The 23605-nt window shown below is 41.5% G+C and overlaps 2 protein-coding genes across 5 annotated transcripts in view; both read left to right on the top strand.

Moving 5' to 3' along the window:
* RCC1L (RCC1 like) overlaps window positions 1-1895 on the top strand; it is a 35435-nt gene extending 33540 nt beyond the window's left edge. For both annotated transcript variants that reach the window (XM_070567620.1, XM_070567621.1), the window contains one exon: window positions 863-1895. In XM_070567620.1, coding sequence (XP_070423721.1) covers window positions 863-940 — 78 coding nt within the window. In that variant the 3' untranslated portion in view covers window positions 941-1895. The remainder of the gene's footprint in view (window positions 1-862) is intronic.
* The window catches only part of LOC103561889 (olfactory receptor 2AE1-like), a 122124-nt gene extending 100173 nt beyond the window's left edge, over window positions 1-21951 (top strand). For all 3 annotated transcript variants that reach the window (XM_070567624.1, XM_070567623.1, XM_070567625.1), the window contains one exon: window positions 20419-21951. In XM_070567624.1, the coding sequence (XP_070423725.1) occupies window positions 20419-21395 (977 nt within the window). In that variant the 3' untranslated portion in view covers window positions 21396-21951. The remainder of the gene's footprint in view (window positions 1-20418) is intronic.
* Window positions 21952-23605: the final 1654 nt, after the last annotated feature.

Here is a 23605-nt window from a genome sequence, read left to right as displayed (position 1 = left end):
GGAAAGCGCCCCTTTTCTGGAGAGCTGGTGTGGCTCTGTGGATGTGGAGATCCTTGAGTCGTGGGCACACCTGGAGCTGGTGGGGGTGTCCATTTCGAAGGCTCACTGTGCAACAAGGCAAGTCAGTTTAAAGGCAAACAGCTGGAGCCTCAACACCTGCCTGAGGGTGGTCTGCTCGTTACCCGGAAGGCTGGGCCTTCGTGAGATGTAATGTCAGCGTGGATGGGCAGTGTTGTGAAGACGGGTCAGCAGGCCTTTGACACCTTCTGAGACACAGTAAACATCCCTCCTCAAGGGTGCAGGTGACTTGGGAAACAGCCTGCCTGTCTGGAACTGGACATAGTGGGAAAGTGGGTGAAGACACTGGGCCACGGGGGCCTTGTTCCCAATGTGGACCCTGAAGACACGAGAAAGGGTTTCTTGAGTTGCTCCAGTGAACCATGGTGGTGACCCCTAGGAAGGTCACTGATCATCTGGCTGGAGAGCAAGTGTTGACTCTGGTGGTGCCCCACTCAGAGGGGAGTACTCTCTGTGGGATGTGCACATTCCAGGATGGTGCACTCAGGGTCTGTGCTCGTGCCCAGAGCGGCCCCTCAGAGGGCTGCGTGTGAACAGTCACGTCTGCTGTTGGTGGGGTGGGAGTTGGGATGGCGTTTCCCACCGTGATGGCATTTACTCCTCCCAATAGACCTGCTGGGTAGGTATAAGCATCCCCAATTCAGGTGGGGGGTGGCCAAGTCTCGGAGGATAAGTCACTTACCAAGAGGCATAGCCATGATCAGGCCCAGTTGGGCTGTCTCCAAGCCTGTCTGCCTCCTAGCCAGCCATTTCCCCTCATGGTGTACTGGGTCTTGTTTTTCAGGTAACGATGCCCGGGGAGCCTGTGGATGTGGCATGTGGTGTGGATCACATGGTGACTCTGGCAAAGTCATTCATCTGAATCTCCTACCTGACCCACTCGAGCCCGGCCCTGGCCTCAGAACCACTTGGACTGCTTAGTAGTGGCAGCCAGCTGGGTTTCTTGATTAGGGTCAGAGAGGATTAGGCCCTTTGTGAAGTGTGACGCTGTCGCCTCAAGCCCTCAGCAGGAACATACTGGAAGTCCCGGGATGTGGTCCCTTCTCCAGCTAAGGATGAGACCTGCTAAATTCAGCACAGGACGGCTGCCTCTAGCGGGCCGAGCTCCAGTGAGACGAGTCCCATGGCTGTGTGATCCCGGCAGGGCAAGGCTGATTCACACGCCTTGGCTCTTTCCAGGGAACCTGTGATGGCTTCTGGTGTCACGTCTGGCCCCAGAAACTGGTCTTAGGAAAGGTTAGCTCACAGTGTACCATTTTACTTGAACTTCAAAGGTGGCCTGACAGATTTCAGTGCTCGGGAGGGCTTCTGTGGCCCCTCTGCCCACAGAAAGGTCTTGGTTGGTGTCTGGGCAGGCTTTGCTTGGGCATCAGGGGAAACCCCAGTCCCACTGAGGGAGCAGGCTGGCTTTGGCCTGGGGTTTTCATTCAGGTCCCCCTCCCCACTCAGCCATTTCCTGCCAGCTGTCCCCAGCCAGCTCACTGCCGGGACCCACTCTGAAATCCTTGAACTGGGGTTCTCCCTGGGGATACCAGTGGGCGCCATCCTCGTACCCAGTGGGCCCAGTGCTGTCACCTGCCTTGTATCCATTCTCACTGCCTGGCTTGGAAAATAGAAGCCTCCGCAGAAGAAGATCGAGGCCAAATTCCTGTGGGCTGAGGACTCTGAACACATCCTGCAAAAGCTTGGCTGGAGAGCCAGCCTTGGAGAAGAAGGTTCGGAAATTGTGAGAAATATTTGAGTTAGTAACATAACTTTTCTTTAAGCATATCTTTTAAAAATATCTTTTGGAATAAAGTCTATTTTCTGCCTTTTTATTTTTAAGAGCTAAAGAGGTCTTTTTATTTTACCTGATCATCTAGAGATTAGCTTTCAAAAACAAGGCTGTTTGATAAAGAAGCAACTAGAAGCCAGTGAAAAGTACTTGAGAAGACAGCCATACTTGGAAACTCTTCTCTCTCTGAGTCTACTCCCACGGTTCAGTTGGGAGGAAACAAGGACGTACAAACATCACTGGTAATCATGCCACAGACTGGGGTCTCCCTCCCTGCCTGCCCGTGCCCCCTTCCTTCTGTTCATTCACTCACCAGATTCCCCCTGTGGCCCCTCACGAGCCGGGTCCTGTTCATCACACTGGGTCACGTGGTGACAAAACTCCCTGTAAGTAGGTCTCGTGAAGCTTAAGTTCTAGAGGACGAAACAGACTAAACAAGCAAAATGCAAAGTCTGCTGGATGGTTGTGTGGACTGTGAAGAAAAATAAAGCAGGCAAAGGGATGGATGAGGTTAGGCTAGTTGCAATTTATACGGGAATGGTCCCTGGGTAGATGTCCTTGCTGAGACTGAGGAGTGGGCACTAGCCAGCTGGTGTCCAGGGGAGCAGCCCTGGGACCCCTCATCTGGGCTCATGTTGCTTCCACTTCTCTGTGGGAGACCATTCTTATGTTCATTACAGCCCAGCTTTTCCATAAACTTTAAAGTGAAAACAATTTGTCATTTTCCTTCCTGAAACTCCTGGTTGGGCCAGGTACCCTGTCGCCCCAGGGTGACAAACAGTAATCTGTCCTCAGTGAACTGCACCCCTTAAAGCATGTCCTGATTTATGGAGGGGGGGCGCTCCAGAGGTCAGGCCCAGGGTCTCACAGTGGTGTCCAGGGCCACTAGGTGATGGTGGTGATGGAGTAGCCCTGATGGTGATGGAAGGTGGGCGTGGTTTTTAAGTCTCCCACCCCAGTGACCACCAAGATTCAGTTCCAATGAGAACCTCTGCCTTGGACATGGCCACCAGGGTATAATACAGGGCATCCTTGGATTTGTCTTAAAACCCAGTGTCTTCCCTTTGGGCTTAGTCAGCCTGGCTGGGCAGTGTGGCTGTGATCCTTCTGGGTGATGGGGGTTCCTGGTCGGAACTCATCTGCCACACAACAGCCCCTTTCCAGTTGTCCTCTGTGTTCATGTCCTTTCCCAGGTTTTGTTCCCTTGTTCCCAGCCCCTCCCAGCATTTAACACACAGGGAAAGAAACTGTCTCTGCCATTAGCTTGGTCACCATGATTTATCCTTTTGTTCTTGTGAACAGTCCATGTTTGCACGCTCCAGGTTCCTCTCACCTCAGCGAGCGTGTGAATGACACTCTGAATGAAGTGACCATGGACTGACTCTGACGTGTCCTCTGGCCATTCCATCTTCTTACCCTCAGACTGTCCGTTCACATATATCGGGGTCACTAGCCACGGCCAGAGCAGAGCCTGAGTGGCAGGCGTGGTCTGAGAAAGTGTAGGGACTTGTCACTTGGTGGCCACCACTGTCTCCTCCAGTGGACAGTTGTTACTAATGTGCTTGGGTCTCTGTCTTCCATTCCCTGAGCCCGCCAGATGCATATGCTGCCGCTCTATAATGATTTCTGCAGGAGGGATGGCCCTTACTGGCATGCAGAACCTTAAGTCAGTGAATAAGGGCACTTGGCCTTCCATTCTTGTCAGGTTAACCCCAGACACACGCAATAGAATCCTGTCCTGAGCATTCTTGTTTCTTGAATGTATGGCTGGCTCATATTTTCATGAATTCAGGAAATAATTATGCACTTAGTGTGTTGCACATGACAACGGATGCTGAGAACCAAACAGTAGTGACGGTGCTCTGACTTGGCACAGCAGGTGGCAGTCGGGCTGAGTGTGTGGTGCAGGATAGACACTCGGACTGCATTTGCAAAGATGCACAACATTCTCTTTTCTTTCATTATGCCCTGGTCCCAGCACCTGAAGGGGCCTGGCCCCTCCTGACCAGCAAAAGAGTTACTCCAACTGCTCTAAGGCCCTTCTCCCTGCAGTGGCTGCAGCAAAACTGATCATGTGCTTTGGCTTAAATCTTGATAAATGCTCCATATGCACTTGAAAGATGTGTATTATTTGTCAAGTGGAGTGTTTTGTAAGCATCGATTAGGTCTAGTTACTTAATAATGTTCTATTCTTCAAATATTTTTTCTGTCTCTCCTGTTTCCACTCTTTTAAGGACTCCAGTTATATGTATATTAGGCTGATTGAGGTTGTCCTAAAGCTCACAGATTCTCTGTTCATCATTTTTCAGATTTTTTTCCTATCTCGTTGCATTTTGGATAATTTCCATTGCTATGTCTTCGTACACTCATATTTTCTTTGCAGTGTCCAATCTGCTGCTTATTCCTCCAGTGTGTGTTTCATTTCAGACATTGCGGTTTTCAACTCTAGAAACTCGTGTATTTGTTCTATCTTCCTTGTCTCTGCTAACATGTTTACTCTTTCCTCTAGCATTTTGACATGTGGACTACAGTTGTAATAAGTGTTCTAATGTCCTTGTTTGCCAATTCTGTCTGATCTAACCAATATGATGAGTAAGATACCCCAAATTGGTCTATTGAGTCTCAGTTCTGGGTTGGTTTCAAGTTGCTGATTTTTCTATTTATTATGGGTAATATTTTCCTGTTTCTCTGCATGCCTGATAATTTTTTATTGAATGCTAGATGTTGTGAATTTCACCTTGTTATGTGCTGAATGTTTTTGTATTCCTGCAAATGTTCTTGAGCTTTGTTCTGGAATGCAGTTACATTATTGGGAGTCTGATCATTTTGCCTCTTGCTTTTAGGATTTGTTAGGCAGAACCATAAGATGGTTCAGTCTAGGTCTAATTATTCCTCACTACTGAGGCAAGAACCTTCTAGTATTGCACCCAGCACTCCAAAACGGGTTTTCCAGTTTGGCTGGTGGGAACAGGCACTGTTCCTGGCCTGCCCCATGTCTACGTACTGTTCCCCCAATATTTTCAGGTACTTCTTTTTCCCAACCCTGAGTAGTGTCATCAAGTACGTGAGCTGATCAGTACTCTGCTCAGTACCTGAGGGAGAGCTCCTCCACATCTCTAGGTTTCTCTCTCTCTGCAGCTTTCTTCTCTCCAGTACTCTGCCCTGCTAATTCCAGTAGGCTTGGGATTCGCAGACTCTCAACTCATCTCCTCAACTCAGGGAGGTACTTTGCTTCCACCTGCCTTATTCCTCCATCACTGCAGACTGGCAACTGTCAAGGCAGGGATTACTGTCCTTTTTGGTCTAATGTCCAATGCCTTAAACTCTTGTTTTATACATTTTGTGCAATTTTTTAGTTGTTTCAGGCAGAAGGGAAAATCCCACCCATGTTACTGCATCTTGGTCAGAAGCAGAAATCCCTACAAGTACGTTTTAAGCAATTAGAAAAGCGTTCTTTTCTCACACTCAAACAGTCTCTTTCCCTCTTTTTCTATTTTAACTAGACAACGTTTTATTTACTTGGAATTCTTGAGTACATTAATACTTGTCATATTCTAATTAAATTAAATAACTCTCATGTGTAATATACATTATTATAAAGTGAATTCTAATGTGGGTGTGTATAATCAGAGAAATTCAAGGACGTGTTAAATTCCTGGTTTATTTTCTAACCAATCTTGGTAATGTGGTTATATGAAATTGCTTGTGGTCAGAAAATTCCAATCCTGTTTTAGATACTGGGAGTGCATCATTCTTCAAAAGAGGAAATAAGCACTCATTGTTGTAGTAACTTGTCTGAGATCGCATAGCCAGTAAGTATTGGAAATGGGATTTGAACTCAGTGTCTTTGGCCCCATAATTCGGTGCTTAATCACCATACCACCCAGATTCTCTCAGTGGACCAGTGAGAGCTCTCTTAACTCATGAGGTTGGTTAGGTATCTCTCTTTTTAGCTTTTCTTCACTCTTTACTTATATTTTTGTCCACTTAATCTTTCTTAGACCGAGAGAGGTAGATTAATGTTTTCCTCCTGCAGTTTGTTTCCCCTTGTAGTTCCTATGATTTGGCTTTATTAACTGTTGCTGCTGTGTGAGTGCTTACATTTTTGTAACTACTGTATCTTCATATAGATTGCACCTATTTTTACAATCTTTTACAGATTTTAGTTTCAATGTTATATACACTTAAAATAATACCCTTTATCATTACAATATTTTCTTTTTGTCTTCCATGCCTTTGGAATTGATTTCTAATTTTTCAGATGATAAGGTCATAGTCCTTATTTTTTACAGTTTTCATTTAGCTCTGCCCATTCTTTCATTTTTTAGCTTTGTGAACTATTTTTTATAGAGATATGTTCTTTTATACTGCATAGAGTTCGACTTTGCTTTGTGATCTAATTTGAAAATTCTTTTCTGTGTATAACAGGGTTAAGTCCATTTGCATTCATTAATAGCCCAGGTGTCTTTGTTTTGAATCCTGTCACATTGTGTTCAGATGTCTTCTGCTCTTACTTTTTATTTTTTAAACTTTATTTTTAGTTAGGTAACATTGATTTATAAAATTATATAAATTTCAGGTGTACATCATTATATTTCAATTTCTCTGTAAACTACATCATGTTCATCACCCAAAGACTAATTACCATTGTCACCATACACATATGTCCTTTTACTCCTTTTGCCCACCCCCCCCTTCCCCTCTGGTAAACATCAAACTAATCTCTATATCTATGTGTTTATTGTTGTTGTTGTTTTCATCTTCTATTTATGAGTGAAATCATATAATATTTGGCTCTCTCCATAATAATTTGGAAATTAACTTCTTTTCAGATAGATGACTTATTTCGCTTGGCATAATAACCTCAAGATCCATCCATATTGTTGCAAATGGCAAAATTTCATCTTTTTTATGGCTGAGTACTATTTGATTGTGTATATGTATACACATCTTCTTTACCTGTTCATCCGTCGTTCGACCCTGAGGTTGTTTCCAGGTCTTAGCTGTTGTGAATAATTCTGCAATGAACATAGGGGTGCAAATATCTTTTTGGATTAGTGTTTTCATGTTCTTTGGATAACTATCCAGAAGAGGAATAGCTGGATCATATGGTAGTTATATTCTTAATTTTTTGAGGAATCTCCATGCTGTTTTCTATAGTGGCTGCACCAGTTACATTCCCACCAGCAGTAGATGAGGGCTTCTTTTTGTCTACATCCTCTCCGACACTCGTTACTTCTTGTCTTGTTAATTATAGCCATTCTGATGGGTGTGAGGTGATATCTCATTGTAGTTTTGATTTGCATTTCCCTAATAATTAGTGATGTTGAACATCTTTTCATGTGCCCCTTGGCCATCTGTATATCTTCTTTGTAAAAATATCTGTTCATATCCTCTGCCCATTGTTTGATCGGGTTGTTCATTATTTTTTGCTGTTGTTGAGTTGTGTGAGTTCTTTGTATATTTTGGAAATTAACTTCTTTTAAGACATATGATATGCAAATATTTTCTCCCAGTTAGTGGGCTGTTTTTCGTTTTGCTGATGTTTTCCTTTGCTTTGCAAATGCTTTTTAGTCTGATGTAGTCCCATTTGTTTAGTTTTTCTTTTGTTTCCCTTGCCTGAGTAGACATGGTTTTTGAAAAGATACTGCTGACACTGATGTCAAAGAGCGTACTGCCTATATTTTCTTGTAAGAGTTTTATGGTTTCAGGTCTTACATTCAAGTCTTTAATCCATTTTGAGCTATTTTTTGTGTATTGTGTAAGACAATGGTCTGCTTTCATTCTTTTGCATGTGGCTGTCTACTTTTCCTAACACAATTTGTTGAAGAGACTTTACTTTCTTCATTATATGTTCTTGGCTCCTTCGTCAATGATTAGCTGTCCATAGATGTGCGGTTGTATTTCTGGTCTCTCAACTCTGTTCCATTGACCTGTGAGTCCTTTTTTTTACTACTACCATCCTGTTTTGATGAGTACAGCTTTGTAGTATAATTTGAAATCGGGGAATGTGATACCTCTCTTAATTCTTCCAATCCAAGAGCACAGAACGTCTTTCCATTTCTTTGTGTCTTCTTCAATTTCTTTCAACAATGTTTTATAGTTTTCAGTATACAGGTTTTTCACCTCCTTGGTGAAGTTTATTCCTAGTTATTTTATTCTTTTTCTTGTGATTGTAAATGGGATTGTATTGGTAATTTCTCTTTCTGCTACTTTGTTGTTAGTGTATAGGACTGCAACTGATTTTTCTATGTTGATTTTTTATCCTGCATCTTTACCATATTCATTTATCATTTCTAAAATGTTTTTCGTGGATTGTTTATGGTTTCCTATATATAAAATCATGTCATCTGCAAATAGTGAGATTTTCACTTCTTCTTTTCCAATTTGGATCCCTTTTCTTTCTTTTTCTTGCCTGATTGCTTTGGCTAGGACTTCCAATACTATGTTAAATAGGAGTGGTGAAAGTGGTCATCCTTGCCTGGTTCCTATTCTTAGAGGGAGAGCTTTCAGTATTTTCTCCATTGGGAATGATATCAGCTGTAGGTTTGTCATATATGGTCTTTATTATGTTGAGGTATTTTCCTTCTATACCCATTTTATTTAGAGTTTTTATCATAAATGGATGCTGTATCTTGTCAAATGCTTTTTCTGCATCTATTGAGATGGTCATGTGATTTTTATTCTGCATTTTGTTAATGTGGTGTGTCACTTTGATAGATTTGTGGATGTTGAAGCATCCCTCATCCCTGGAATAAATCCCACTTGATCATGGTGTATGATGTTTTTAATGTATTATTGAATTTGATTTGCTGGTATTTTCTTGAGGTTTTTTACGTTTATGTTCACCAGTGATATTGGCCTGTAATTTTATTTTTTTGTATTGTCCGTGTCTGGTTTTAGTATCAGGGTAATGTTGGCTTCATAGAATGTGTTAGGAAGCTTTCCCTTCTCTTCCATTTTGTGGACAAGTTTGAGAAGGATAGATATTAAGTCTTCTGTGAATGTTTGGTAGAATTCACCAGGAAAACTGTCTGGTCGGGGACATTTATTTTTTGGGAGGTTTTTGATTACTGTTTTGATCTTCTTACTGGTGATGGATCTATTCAAATTTTCTATTTCTTCTTGATTCAGTTGTGGAAAGTTGTATGATTCTAGGAATTTAGCCATTTCTTGTAGATTATCCAATTTGTTGGTGTGTAACTTTTCATAGTATTCTCCTATAATCTTTTGTATTTCTGATGTGTCTGTTTAATTTCTCCCTTTTTGTTTCTGATTTTATTTATTTGAGGCTTCTCTCTTTTTTTCTTGGTGCGTGTAGCTATAGGTTTGTTAATTCTGTTTGTCTTTTCAAAGAAGCAACTCTTGGTTTCATTGATTTTTTCTATTCTTTTTTGAGACTCTATTTCTTTGAAATATGCTCTCTTTCTACTGATTTGGGGTTTTGTTTGTTCTTCTTTTTTCAATTCCTTTAGGTGCACTGTTAGATTGTTTATTTGAGGTTTCTCTTGTTTGTTGAGGTAGGTCTGTATTACTATAAACTTCCCTTTACAAGAGCTTTTGCTGTTTCCCGTAAATTTTGGCGTGTCATATTTTTATTTTCATTTGTCTCCAGATATTTTTGGATTTGTCCTTTGATTTCTTCATTGAGCCAGTCACTGTTCAGTAGCATTTTCTTTAATCTCCAGATATTTGTCTCTTTTCTGATTTTACTTCTGTATTTGACTTCTAGTTTCATAGTATTGTGGTCAGAAAAGATGCTTGGTATCACTTCAATCTTTCTTTTTTTTTAAAGATTTAAAATTTTTTTTTTCCTTGTTCTTCCCAAAGCCCCCCAGTACATAGTTGTATATTCGTCGTTGTGGGTCCTTCTAGTTGTGGCATGTGGGACGCTGCCTCAGCGTGGTTTGATGTGCAGTGCCATGTCTGCACACAAGATTCGAACCAACAAAACACTGGGCTGCCTGCAGCGGAGTGTGTGAACTTAACCACTTGGCCACAGGGCCAGCTCCCAACACTTCAATCTTCTTAAATTTATTGAGATTTGTTTTGTGGCCTAATATGTGATTAATCTTGGAGAATGTTCCATGTGAATTGAAAAGAATGTGAATTCTACAGTTTTTGGAGGGAATGTCCTGTATATATCTACTAAGTCCATCTGGTCCAATGTGTCATTTAAGGCCAATGTTTATTTATTGATCTTCTGTTTGGATGATCTATCCATTGGTGTAAGTGTAGTGTTAAAGTCCCCTGCTATTATTGTGTTACTTTCTATTTTTCCTTTTATATCTGTTACTAATTACTTCATATATTTATGTGTTCCTCTGTTGGGTGCATAGATATTTACAAGTGTTATATGCTATTGTTGGATTGTTCCCTCTATCATTATGTAGTGCCCTTCTTTGTCTCTTGTTAAAGTTTGTGCTTTAAAATCTATTTTTTGGGGGCTGGCCCCGTGGCTGAGTGGTTAAGTTCGCGCGCTCCGCTGCAGGCGGCCCAGTGTTTCGTTGGTTTGAATCCTGGGCGTGGACATGGCGCTGCTCATCAAACCACCCTGAGGCAGCGTCCCACATACCACAACTAGAAGAACCCACAATGAAGAATATACAACTATGTACGGGGGGCTTTGGGGAGGAAAAAGGAAAAAGTAAAAAAAATCTTAAAAAAAAAATGTTAAAATCTATTTTTTGTCTGATATAAATATTGCTACCCCAGGTTTATTTTCATTGCCATTTGCATGGAGTATCTTTCCCATCCCTTCACTTTCAGTTTGTTGGTGTCTTTAGATCTGACATGTGTCTTTTGTAGGCAGCATATATATGGGCCTTGTTATTTTATCCAATCAGCCAACCTATGCCTTTTGTTTGGAACATCTAGTCCATTGACATTTAAAGTAGCTATTGATAAGTATGTACTTATTTCCATTTTGTTATTTTTTTTCTGGGTGTTTTAGTAGTTCTTCTCTGTCTCTTCTTCTCTTGCTCTCTTCCCTTATGGTTTACTGGCTTTCTTTAAGAGTATTATGTTTGGGTTCCTTTCTCTTAATTTTTTTTTTGAGGCAGATTAGCCCTGAGCTAACATCTGCCATCAATCCTCCTCTTTTTGCTGAGGAAGATTGGCCCTGAGTTAACATTTGTGCCCATCTTCCTCTATTTTTTTTTATATGTGAGACACCTGCCACAGCATGGCTTGCCAAATGGTGCCATGTCCGCACCCAGGATCCGAACCAGTGAACCCTGGGCCACCAAAGTGGAATTTGTACACTTAAAAGCTGAGCCACTGGGCAGCTCTACTCTTTTACTCCCCTCCTCCCACATTTTATGTTTTTGGTGTCACATATAACCTCTTTTTTTGTGTGTGTGAGCATGACCCATCTTATCATGGAAATAGGTAAGTTTAGTACTTTTGTCTTTTGACCTTCATATTATATTCGTGAGTGGCTGAACTGCTACCTTTACTGTATCTATGCCTTTCCCAGTGATTTAATGCTTTTTAGGGAGGGATAATTTTCTTATTCCTATTTGTGGTCTTCTCTTTCCCACTTAAATAAGTCCTTTTACCATTTCTTGTAAAACCAGTTGCTTGGTGATAACTCCTTTATTTTTTGCTTGTCTGGGAAACTCTTTCTCTCTCTTTCCATTCTGAATGATAACCTTGCTGGGTAGAGTATTCTTGGCTGTAGGTTTTTTCCTTTCAGTGCTTTAAATATATTGTGCCACTTCCTTCTAGCCTGTAAGATTTCTGGTGAGATGTCAGCTGATAACCTTATGGTATTTCCTTTGTATGTAACTAGTTGCCTTTCTCTTGTAGCTTTTAGGGTTCTCTCTTTATCTTTAATTCGTGACATTTTAATTATAATGTGTCTTGGTGTGGGCCTCTTTGGGTTCACCTTGTTTAGTGGTCTCTGTGCTTCCTGTACCTGGAAAGTTTTCAGCTATTATTTCTTCAAATAGATTCTCTGCCCCTTTGTCTCTTGCTTCTGGGATACCCATCATATGGATGTTAGTGCACTTGCTGTTGTCCCAGAGGTCCCTTAGACTATCCTAATTCTTTTTAATTCTTTTTTCTTTTATCTGTTTAGCTTGGTTGATTTCCTCTAGTTTTTTGTCCAACTTGCTGCTCCATTTTTCTGTATCATCTACTCTCCTATTGAGTCCCTTTAGTGAATTTGTCGTTTCCAGTATTGTATTCTTCATTTCTAATTGTTTCCTTTTAATATTTTCCAATTGTTTGTTGATGTTCTCACTGAGTTCTCCATTCTTCTCCCAAGATCAGTGAGCATCCTTATGACTTTTTGATTGAACTCTTTGTCACATAGATTATTTCTGTTTCACTTAGTTTTTTCCTGGGGTTTTGTCCTGTTCCCTTACTTGGAACGTATTCCTTTGTCTCCTGATTTTGCCTCTTTCTCTGTGCTTATATCTGTGTATTAGGTAGGTCAGCTACATCTCCTGATCTTGGAGAGAGGGCCTTATGTAAGAGATGCCTTATGAAGCCCAGCTGTATGCTTTCCTCTTGTCACCAGTTCCAAATGTCCCAGGAGTGAGCTCTGTGGGGGCTACATGTGTCCTTCTGTTGTGGCAGCATTGCTCTTGCTGCAGGTGCCTGGGGAGGGTAGGCTGTCCCATGGCCAGTTGTTTGTCATGCTCAGCTGTGTGTGGCTGTGATGGTCGCTTCAGTCACTTTATCAGGCATGGGGAGCCCTAGCACAGTTGGCTGCAAGGTCTAATAGGACGTTCGTGTTGCAGTTCTTCTATTAAGTGAGTAGGTCCTCAGCATGGCTGGCTGCTAGGCTCAGGAGCTTACAATTGCTATAGGCCTCCAGCCTGCAAAGCTGTTGTCAGCTCTCTCAGGGTTGCAGCTGAGTGGTGCCAGCTCCATGCATGGGAGCACCCAATTGTTTCTGGCTTTGGAGAGTGGGGCCAATCCTCTTTGTGGCTGTTTGAGAAGCACAAGTCTGCTGCAGCTGAGAAGCCCCACTGCTACCAGGGCCACACACCACATTAACATAGTCCTGCCCCATGTGCACACCCTGACCCACTGAAGCAGACCCAGTCCCCCTTCTGCAGAGGCCCCACACACTCCACCAATGCAGGCCCACCCCTCATGCAGGCCCTGCCTCACAGATGTGGACCCACTTGTCCAGCTACAGAGGCTCCAGGCACCCCACCTATTCAGGTCCGCAAGTTCCCTGAGAGCTTGCTGTTGGGTGGGCCCAGCCCCTATGGCAGGCTTCCTGCCCTGGCTGAACTGGATTAAATTAGTTCTCTAGTTGGTGGGGCAGACCCTGGGCTAACAGGCCAGGGGAAGAACTCCAATGGGGTTTGCCAGCATCTGTGTCAGCACCCTGAACTAGGTCACAGTGATGGCTGCTACCAATGTCTCAGTCCCTTGGGAGGTGGTCCCAGCCTGGGGAGATCTCACCTCTCACTGAGATGTGATGAGAGCCTATCAAGTGAGTCTCTTTTCACCAAAGGACTGTGCACCTTTCATTCTGATGCTTTATGTTGCTTTTCAAAATGGATGAATTTGTGTGTGGGGCCTTAAAGAGCAGGCTTTTTCACCCTATGTCTGATAGCTTTTCTGAGTGTATCCCCTGTTGTTGTTAATAGCCAGGAAAGCCAGACATTATGACGCTTGTTTCAGATGTGCTGAGTCCAAAAGCTGCTTATTGTGATAATGCTCCCCCGCTCAGATCCCCCACTCCTCCAGGGAAGGCTTCATACCCTAAGATTTCTCCCAGCTGGCCATGAAGCACTGAAGCTAGAAGGTGGCATTTTCCTCTCCAGAAAGGAATTTCTGCCTCTTCCACCTCAGTCAGCACTGTACCTTGTTGTGGGGGATCCTTTTATCCAGGTTTTCAGTTCTTGTTCAAGCATAATTGTTCCAAGAGTAGTTGTAAATTGTTATGTCTGTGTAAGGAGGTGATTTTAGAGTCCTTCTATGCCACCATCTTGACATTAAATGAGTTGATTGGTTATTTTTTAAAGTTTCAATCTCATTGGTACAGTTCTCCTTCTGCTCATTGATTTTATTCCTGAGCTCATTAAATTACCTGTATGAATTTTCTTGTAGTTCATTGAGTTTCTTTATGATAGTTGTTTTGAATTTTTGTTAGATCATAATCTTTGATGACTTTATGTTTTGTTTCTGGAGAATTGATTTCTGTAGCAGACATATCTTTCATTTAGGTACTGTTTTGTTTTGAGTCAAACTTTTCAACTGCTTGGAGTTTAGAAGCCTTTCTGTTTTTTTCTCAGTAGGTGGCGCTATAGTGCTAGTTTTTGGTTTCTGTTACGTAACTGCCTCTCGCTATATTTGAGGATCTCCATCTTCTAAACTCCACCACCTGTATTTTGGGTATTGTTGATATTATTGTGGTTGCTGCTTGCACTTCTGGGGGGGGGGTCACTGATGCCTTGCTGTTGCTGGTGTCACTGTGGTTGCTGGTTTTGCTGCTGAGGCACAGCAATGGCTCATGCCTCACCCATGTCTGAGGTCACCTGGGTCAGAAGTTCCACTGGAGTGGTGGGGGGATGGGTAGGATGTGGAGGGAGCCTGGTACTTGGGGCACTATCTCAGCTGTTGCCTGTTACCTTGTGGTCCCAGGTGCCACTGAGTTTGAGATGTAGGAGTTTTGTGCACACCTCTGCCACTGCTGCTAACCTCTGAGTTGAGGGCAGGGGCTATGGATCGTGGGGCTCCACCTCCATTGCTGCTCTACTTCCCAGAGCTGCAGGTGCTTCTGCTGCTGTCTGGCTGTAGACATGCATACAAACCTCTGCTTCTGCACACTGGGTTCTCTGGGTCTGGGAGCAGCTGGGTCAGCTGCCATGGCTGGGGGTTTAGGATCCTAGGCTCTGCCTCTGCTGTTTCCCCATTTAACCTCCTCTGTGTGCTCCAATTCACTCACCTTCATATGTATTGATGTGTGGATCTTTCTGGTATCCTAGGGTGTTTTGCAATGTAGCTTTTGTTGGGTTATGGATGACTTAATCACTGTAGATTGAAGGGGAGAGGACAAAGGATCATTTCACACCACCATGATGATGATGTCTTTGATTAATACAAATTCTTTACCCAATATGATATACCGTTATTACTTATTTATTCGTTTTACCTATAAGTCCCACGGAGGAAGGGACTATGGTTACCTGTTAATCACTGTACACGTGCTACCCAATACAGTGCTTGGGAGATAGCAGATGTTCATCACATATTTGTCAAAAAAGTTAATGAATTATATAAATACTGTATCTGCCTTAATTAGAGATAATTTGTATTCTGGTGAGAAGGAGAGCATCAGGTAAAATCATTAGATGGTACAATTTGAAGAAAGTGATGATATATTGGGCCTACTCAAAGAATAAACAAGGTAAGCTTAGTGAAGTAAGACATTTTATCATCTGAGTTGAGATAGAGAAACAAAGAATAGTTCAACAGGTCCTTATAGTAGAGAGGAAGAGAAGGCTATGAGAATGAGATGGGAGTAAATAAGAAGGAGATATATGGATACACCATTTTCTTCTTTTACTTCTGTACCTGAAATCTTTTCACATGTTATATTAATGTAGTCTATAAAATTGAAATATCACCACCAGATTGGGTGGGAAACATAGTGGTAATTTCCGGCCTCCATTCCTTGACTTCTCATCTATCTTAAGGCACATGGGGAAACACTCAAAGGGTCCTGTGGGCCATAGAGACTAGATCTTTCTCAGACTGTCTTCTCAAAAGGGTTTGATAGAAAGGGGATAGAGAGATCTGGGTTCCAAGATTAAAAACAAGCCAGAGACTCTAGGAATTGTTGTCTTCACGGTTAGTTAGCCCTTGGAGAAGGTAGTCCCATGTTGTCTTCAGAGCCATGCTCATCAAAGTAACTCATTCTGACTCCTACAAACAAACTCCAAGAAAGCCCTTTGGGAATGCTCATCTCAATGCGTACACCAAGTCTAATTGGCATCTTAAGTAATGGTTTTCAGAAGAGATTCAGGATATGTCCTCTGGGTTGCAATCCCTGATGCAATATATTTAGCACCTTCAGTTTGCCCCAGCTGACATCAAAGGTCCTCTGGGTTATGAGGATGTTTTATTTGTCACAGATGGTGCTCCTCTTCCCCCATGATTGGCTCACGTCTTGCCATATCTGCCCTCACCCTAACCCCCATGATTCCTGCTGAGGAAACATTCCACAGTCAAGAAGGCACTTATTCTAAAAACAAATGCTAGAGGCAAATTCTGATTTTATTAATTTGGAGGAGGTGTAAAGTGAGGAAGAAAATGTCCGGAGTGATCCCAAATTGCAGAAAATAGAAAACATGTTTTCTTTTGACTCTGGACTCTTTAATAATTACGCTGGTATTAAATGTAGCTTCTTAGTCAGGTAACATTAATGGAAATCCTTTTTGCCCAAGCTCTCATTGCCATTTTGCTATGGAGATGCACCTGAAATATATGTTTAGAAACAGCAGAAGCATATGCATGATTCAAAGGCCCAGCTAGTAGAGGTTAAAGAAGCTCAGTTACTTAATATGTCCTGACGTGTGCTGATGGAGTTCAAAATCTGAGTACACATTGCAAGAGCATTACAGAATAACATGTGCTGTTGCTCCTGATTATGCCCTGTCACTAGGATAAGTAGTGTGGAGGAAACAGGATGACTGTGGAGGACATTATCTTCTATGCCATTCCAGCAGTAAATGGATATCTCCAGCGTTAGAGAAGGGGAAGTCTGATGAGCACCTTAGAAAGACTTGTTTGGATGATCAGTAGCCAATGTTTGAGTCAGTGTGGACCTATCCTGCCCTCGCCATTTCACTTCTATACTTGTTCTACCCACAAGTCTCTGCAGAGGAAATTCCAGGTAAGGAAATTTTGGGGCTTGACGTATCCAGGAAACCTTTATTAGAAACTAGGGCATCCTCTTGCATTGTCACCTTGTTTCTCCATCCCTTAAGTCAGAGGGTGATGTCTGGTCAGTCCTTGAGGAAAGCTTCCTGAGAAGGCAGAGGAAAACAGCTGGAGAACACAAGTCAGAATGGGAAACTTTTAGGTAAGTTGCCTAAGGGAGGAAGAGAGACATGAATCAGATGATAGAAAACTTACACTATGGAGATTTACAGAGAAAGAGGGAAACTAATGAGGAAAGAGATAGGAAAGTATATGAATACATAGTAAAATGAAAATGTCTAGATGTCTTTTTGGGATTGGAGCCATCAAGGGGAGCATGGGAATTCTGGGTCCTTAGTCAAGAAGAAGCTGAGTTTGAAATAACAGTGTGAGGTGACAGCCACAAAGATGATCTTAGGCTGTATTAACATGGAGAGAGATGATACATGTGACCTCTTTCTTACAGGTCAAAATATACTTTGAAGAATACACTCACTTCTGAGTTCTTTGCATTAAAACATAAGTAGATAGTGCGCAATACGTGAAGATCTAGGGAGATGTTTAGGAGAAAAAACACAAAGAGGCATAAGGTGGATAATCTGGGGATCAATTTAGATTACTATTTCTTTGAGTTGGGCTTCACCATGGAGATGAAGCTCTCATTCTGATCAGTATTTCTGTGAGGAGTAGATAAAGGGCTTATTGGGAAATTTGTCTTATTAAATTTTAAAATCCTAGTTTTATCAGCTTGATCATAATTTGAAAGCTCTCAGGTCTATGAAGACGTATCTCTTGTTTTATTTTTCAGGTGCGTAACTATGGTGGCTTTGTTATGTGTCAATTCAGCACCCATACACATTTCATTAAACTATACCTAATCCTCAACTTAAGACAATACCAAGTTATCCTTCCACTTAACATGGTAAAACCAAAAATATGTTAACCTTTCCTCAAGAAGAGGATATAAACCATACCCACTGTTTTCCCATAAGAGGATACAGAATCCTTTTTTTGTCTTTAGCTGAGATTCATTCTACTATCTGATTCAAGTTATAATGCTTTTAGGCCTTATAACTTAAATACTCAGATATGAACCTAACTATATTAATGTATCTTATGTTATAAAAAAGGTGCCCAAGGGGACAAAAACAAAAATATGTAGTTAATATATATGTACAAGGTATTCATATCAAAATAAAGAAGAAATGCCTATAACTATTACAGGTTTTGATTGCGAAGCTGCTCATGTGCTCATGGCTGGTGCTTGTAATAACCTTCTTTCACTATCCGTTCGATATTCCCTTTGTCCACAGTTGATATGCTTCTTTGTGTGGTGGGGTGACCCAAACCTTCATTCCTGAAAGATCTAGGCCATTAGCTGTCCTGTGTGAATTGGGTTGTTGTAGTGTTTTACTGACTTTCATCACAGGCCATCTGAGTACAGAGGTGCACCCTAGAAAATTACCTGCATTATAGACATGCTCCTCTTTATCTCCAAGGTGTAGTAGCAACTCAATTTCCCCTTGCTAGTCAGGATCAGTGACTCCAGGCAGTACATAGTAACCTCCTTTGCTTGTCGATTCAGTGATATGAGGAGCCAAGTGTGGCAGGGTGGCAGTCTCAATTCTCTGTAAATGAAATCATTGTTGTCTCACCTGGTGGAAGAATTTCCTCCCTTTGGGACTAAGACCTCTAAACCAGCAGAACCTAAAAGTGCAGACACAGGAATCAATTTTTCTGGTGGATCAAATTTATAAATTTTATAGTGAGAGGACTCACTCCCATTTCCACCTCTTTATTCCTGGTCCTATAAGCCCTTGTGACATAAGAAACAGCATCATAAATTAGATGCAGATTAGGAGGATTTACCTCATCATGGAGGACATTGTCCCAGCAATGTGAGGTGTTGCCAACTAGCTGTTGCTGTAACTGAATCTTCAAAAGCCCGTTCCACCATTATATTAAACCACTTGTTTCAGGGTAATGGGGAATATAGTAAGACCAGTGGGTTCCATGAGCATGGGCCAATTCCCACACTTCATTTGCTGTGAAATGAGCTCCTTAGTTAGGAGCAAAGTTTCCTGGAATAGAATTTTGGTGAGTAATGCATTCTGTAAGTCAATAGGTAGTAGTTTTGGCAGGAGCACTGTGGGAAAGGAAGGCAGATCCATATCCAGAGTAAGGGTCCATTCCAGTACAAATAGCATGCTATTCTTTCCATGATGGAAGCTATCCATTGTAAACTGTCTACCACCAAGTAGCTGGCTGTACCCTTGTGGAATGATGCTGTATCAGGAACTCAGTGTTGGTCTCAGCTATTGGTAGATTGGGCACCAGCAGTGGCTGTAGTGAGATCGGCCTTGGTGAGTGGAAGTCTCTGTTGCTAGCCTATGTGTAGCTTCCATCCTGGCTGTCATGACCACCTGCTTTGTGAATCCATTGGCATTAACAGGAGTGACTGAGAAAGAGTGCTAACTAACATCACAGAATGGTTTAGTACTTGGAGAGGATGACTCATTCTGTGGACAGTAGTAATGGATATTTCTTCCCTGTTTTATAGGAATATTTGGCATCTTTTCAGTTGTATGCAGGATAGTTACACCATGTTAAGCAAAAGGATGACTTTGTTGTGTTTGTTTTGGGATTAAGTGTGGCTTAAGGAGATGTGCATGTGTGCCAGATTGACAGGGGATGGACTCTAGTGGTTTTGTAATGTGTCTACATGGCTATGATGGACTACATTTCCCAGAATTCCCATTTTTATGTGTTTCTGGTTAAGGTAGGCCACAAGAGAGATTAGAGAGATTGAGAGGGAGAAGGGAGCAGCCATTCTGTAGTTTGCAGACATTGTTGGTGACCTGCTGACTCACCTCAGTAGTACGAAGCAGCAGCTGCGCCTACAATTGCTCCAGCTTCCCCTGGATCTTCCTCTAGCTTCTCTGACTTCCAGGCCAGGTGTGCGTGTTTCTGCCTCATGAAGAAGGACCCCAGCTTCTGCAAGATAACCCTACCACCAATTCCAGAGACAGCAAGAACCTACGTGGGTTTCAGTTTACCTTGTGGGGTTGCAGCTCATGCTCATGGGTTCCAGCCTGCCCTTGATCTACAACACTTTATACCCATCTTCCCTTCCTGACTGCTTGCCCCCTGGGCTTCAAGTACCAGCATCAGACAGAAGGTGACAGCCTTACGTAGACTGCTTAACTAGCTTTCACTATTGCGTAAGGCCAATTTCTATACAATCCATTAAATGTATGCTTATATGAATGTATAAGTCTCTTAGTGGTTCAGCTTCTCTGGTTAATCTGTCTGAAATAATAAGTAAAAAAAGTATATATGTATACTTTATATATGTATATATATATAAAATTTAGTGTGGATATGTGTGTGTGTGTGTGTACGTATGTTTATTCCTTAATGAGGGAGACTCTTTTTTGAAGTTTGGCACTTAGAGCCTAGATATTCTGGAATTTCAGAGTGATCATGTTTTGAAGAGAGATTTGACGTTCTTTCTTTTTTTTTAAAGGTTATTTCAATAATATGAATTGTTGAATAATTAGAAATAGAAAAAAATTTTTTCCAAAAATTCTTTTGTCGATCAAAAGGTCTTATTGTTAGGTATGCTGAACACCAGTATTTCTGATATCACACTTCATCTCCACTTCCTGTTTCCCCAGGGACTGAGAAAGGGGAGATGTGGCAGAGGAATCAGACCTCTCTAGCAGACTTCATCCTTGAAGGCCTCTTTGATGATTCCCTCACCCATCTTTTTCTTTTCTCCTTGACCATGGTGGTCTTCCTGATTGCGGTGAGTGGCAACACCCTCACCATTCTCCTCATCTGTGCTGATCCCCAGCTTCATACACCCATGTACTTCCTGCTCAGCCAGCTCTCCCTCATGGATCTGATGCATGTCTCCACAACCATCCCCAAGATGGCTACCAACTACCTATCTGGCAAGAAGTCCATCACCTTTGTGGGCTGTGTGACCCAGCACTTCCTCTATTTGTCTGTGGGTGGTGCTGAGTGTCTTCTCCTAGCTCTCATGTCCTATGACCGCTACGTTGCCATTTGTCATCCACTGCGTTACACTGTTCTCATGAACAGAAGGGTGGGACTGATGATGGCTGTTGTGTCATGGTTGGGAGCATCCATAAACTCACTAATTTATACCGCAATGTTGATGCAGTACCCTTTTTGTGGTCCTCGAAATATCCGCCACTTCTACTGTGAGTTTCCAGCAGTTGTGAAGTTGGTATGTGGAGACATTACTGTTTATGAGAATACAGTATTCATCAGCAGTGTCCTACTTCTCCTCCTCCCCATCTTCCTTGTTTCTACATCTTATGCCTTCATTCTCCACAGTGTCATTCAGATGCGTTCAGCTGGGAGTAAGAGAAATGCCTTTGCCACTTGTAGCTCTCACTTCATTGTGGTTTCCCTCTGGTTTGGTGCCTGCATGTTCTCATATATGAGGCCCAGGTCCAGGCGCACTCCATTACAAGATAAAGTTGGATCTGTGTTCTATAGCATCATTACTCCCACACTGAATCCTTTAATTTATACTCTTCAGAATAAAGATGTAGCTAAGGCTCTGAGGAGAGTGCTGGGGAGAGATGTTATCACTCAAAGACAGCAATTGCAGTTGTCCTGAATATAAGAGTAGAATAGGATAAGCTCCTTAAACTGATCTGGGTAAATCCCTAACAGATTTCAAGGGTCCAGATCCCTGATGACTACTGCAAAAAAGAAGTGGTCAACAAATAATTCCAGTATTCTAACTTGGTCTCAGGCCTCTAAGCACCATAGTGTACTATCTTAGTCCATTCAGGCTGCTATTACAAAAATACCATAGAGTAGGTGGCTTAAACAACACACATAAATTTCTCACAGTTCTGGAGACTGGCAAGTCCAAGATCAAGCCTTGAAAATCCTAGACATTCTCTCATTTCCTTTTGATCTTTTTTTTTCAGTGTAACCTTGACAAAACATGCTTCCCTGAGTACCCTATCCAAATAGCACTCTTCGTTTTCTGTCCCTTGCTTCTAATTTGTAACACTACTTTACATGATGGTGCACAATATATAATATAATATTATATTTATTGTCTGTTTTACTAGAATGTAAGCTCCCTGAAGGGAAGGACTTTACTTGGGTACTATTGTCTCACCAGAGTCAAGGAAAGAGCCTGACATGAAATAAATTTCTCAATAATTATTTGTTGCGTGGATTAATAAGTAAAAGGGACTTTGATTGTTTTACAAACCCACATGACATTGATGATATTTAATTCAGAGAGGAGAAGATATTATAAAAATGAATAATATAGTGGATGGCTTGGTAAGAATCATTTGTCTCAGATAGTCAGATATTAATCCCATGTGTATGCAGAAGCCTGACATCTCTGTGAACTTTCCTGGGGTCTAGTGGTCTGATGGATGCCAAAGTGAGGGAAAAATTTTTATAGCCTGCTTCCCCTACTATTAAAAATGTCGTGAAGCCCTGGGACAATCTTCAAAAGAGTAATACTTAAGGTTTGAGAGCCAAGTTGTACTCTCTTTGACAAGTAAGTATTTTCCCTTTGAGAAACAGCTTTTTCATATTCTGTAATAAAGTGAGCTATCCATCATGAGTTGGGGGTCATCTTCCACACCTTGCCCAAAGGTTGGATTTTCCCTTTAACACTCTAATGTCAAGAGAATTAGTTTTTACAGAAACCACACCTGGGTTGTTTGGAGACACAAAGGTGTTGCCTAAACAGCTGGCTCACAATCCCAGTTAGAGACAGGTGGTTGTTCCTCTGCTCCCTCTCTCTGTATACACACACAACTATGGCCTTGTCAGGAATCTTATAAGATTATTTGAAATTGAAACAATCTAAGCTAATTTTTTAGATGGTTATTTGTGTAATGCCAGTGTCTGCTAAATGTAAACAATACAGTGGTGTGTGGGCTCCCCTTGAAAAGAGATGTAACACTATGTGATTGTAATTGCTCTTTGTATATTCTGGATATTAACTTCTTATTAGATAGGTTGTTTACAAATATTTTAGCTCATTCCATAGGTTACCTTTTCACTCTGTTGATTGTGTCTTTTATGAACAAAAGTTTTTAAATTTTGAAGTAGTCCATTTTATCAATATTTACCTTTGTTTTCTTAGCTTTTTGTGTCATATTCAAGAAGTCATTAACAAATCCAATGTCATGAAGACTTCCCCCTATGTTTTCTTCTAAGAGATTTATAGTTTTAGCTCTTACATTAGGTTTTTGATACCTTTTTAGTTAACTATTATATCTATATTGTGTAAGGTAAGGGCCCAACTTAATTCCATTTACAATGTCAATGAAAAAGAATAAAATACTTAGGAAGTAACTTACCCAAGGAACTGATAGAGTTGTACACTGAAAACTATAGAACACTGCTGAAAGATATTAAAGAGACATAAACAAATGAAAAGATATCCTGGGCTCATGAATTGGCAGACTTACTGTTGATAAGATATCCATACTACCCAAAGTGAGCTACAGATTCAATGCAGTGTCTATCAAAATCCCTGTGGCATTTTATTCAGAAATAGAAAAACCTATGCCAAAATTTGTATGGAAACAAGTAATCTCAAATAGGCAAAACAATCCTGAAAAAAATAAAACTGGAGGATTCACACTTCCTGATTTCAAAACTTACTACAAAGCTACAGTAATCAAAATAATGTGGTCCTGGTATAAAGACAGGCATATGATCCAATAAAATTGAATAGAGAGTCCAGAAATAACGCCTCATACATATGGTCAAATGATTTTCAACAAGGATGCCAAGATCCTTCAATAGGGATATGACAGTGTTTTCAATAAATGGTGGTGGGAA

This window comes from Equus przewalskii, chromosome 12 (genome assembly GCF_037783145.1).
Source record: "Equus przewalskii isolate Varuska chromosome 12, EquPr2, whole genome shotgun sequence".
In the NCBI taxonomy this organism is placed as follows: domain Eukaryota; kingdom Metazoa; phylum Chordata; class Mammalia; order Perissodactyla; family Equidae; genus Equus; species Equus przewalskii.
Note: the sequence above shows the minus strand (reverse complement) of the source record. Positions and strands in the feature narration are given on the sequence as shown.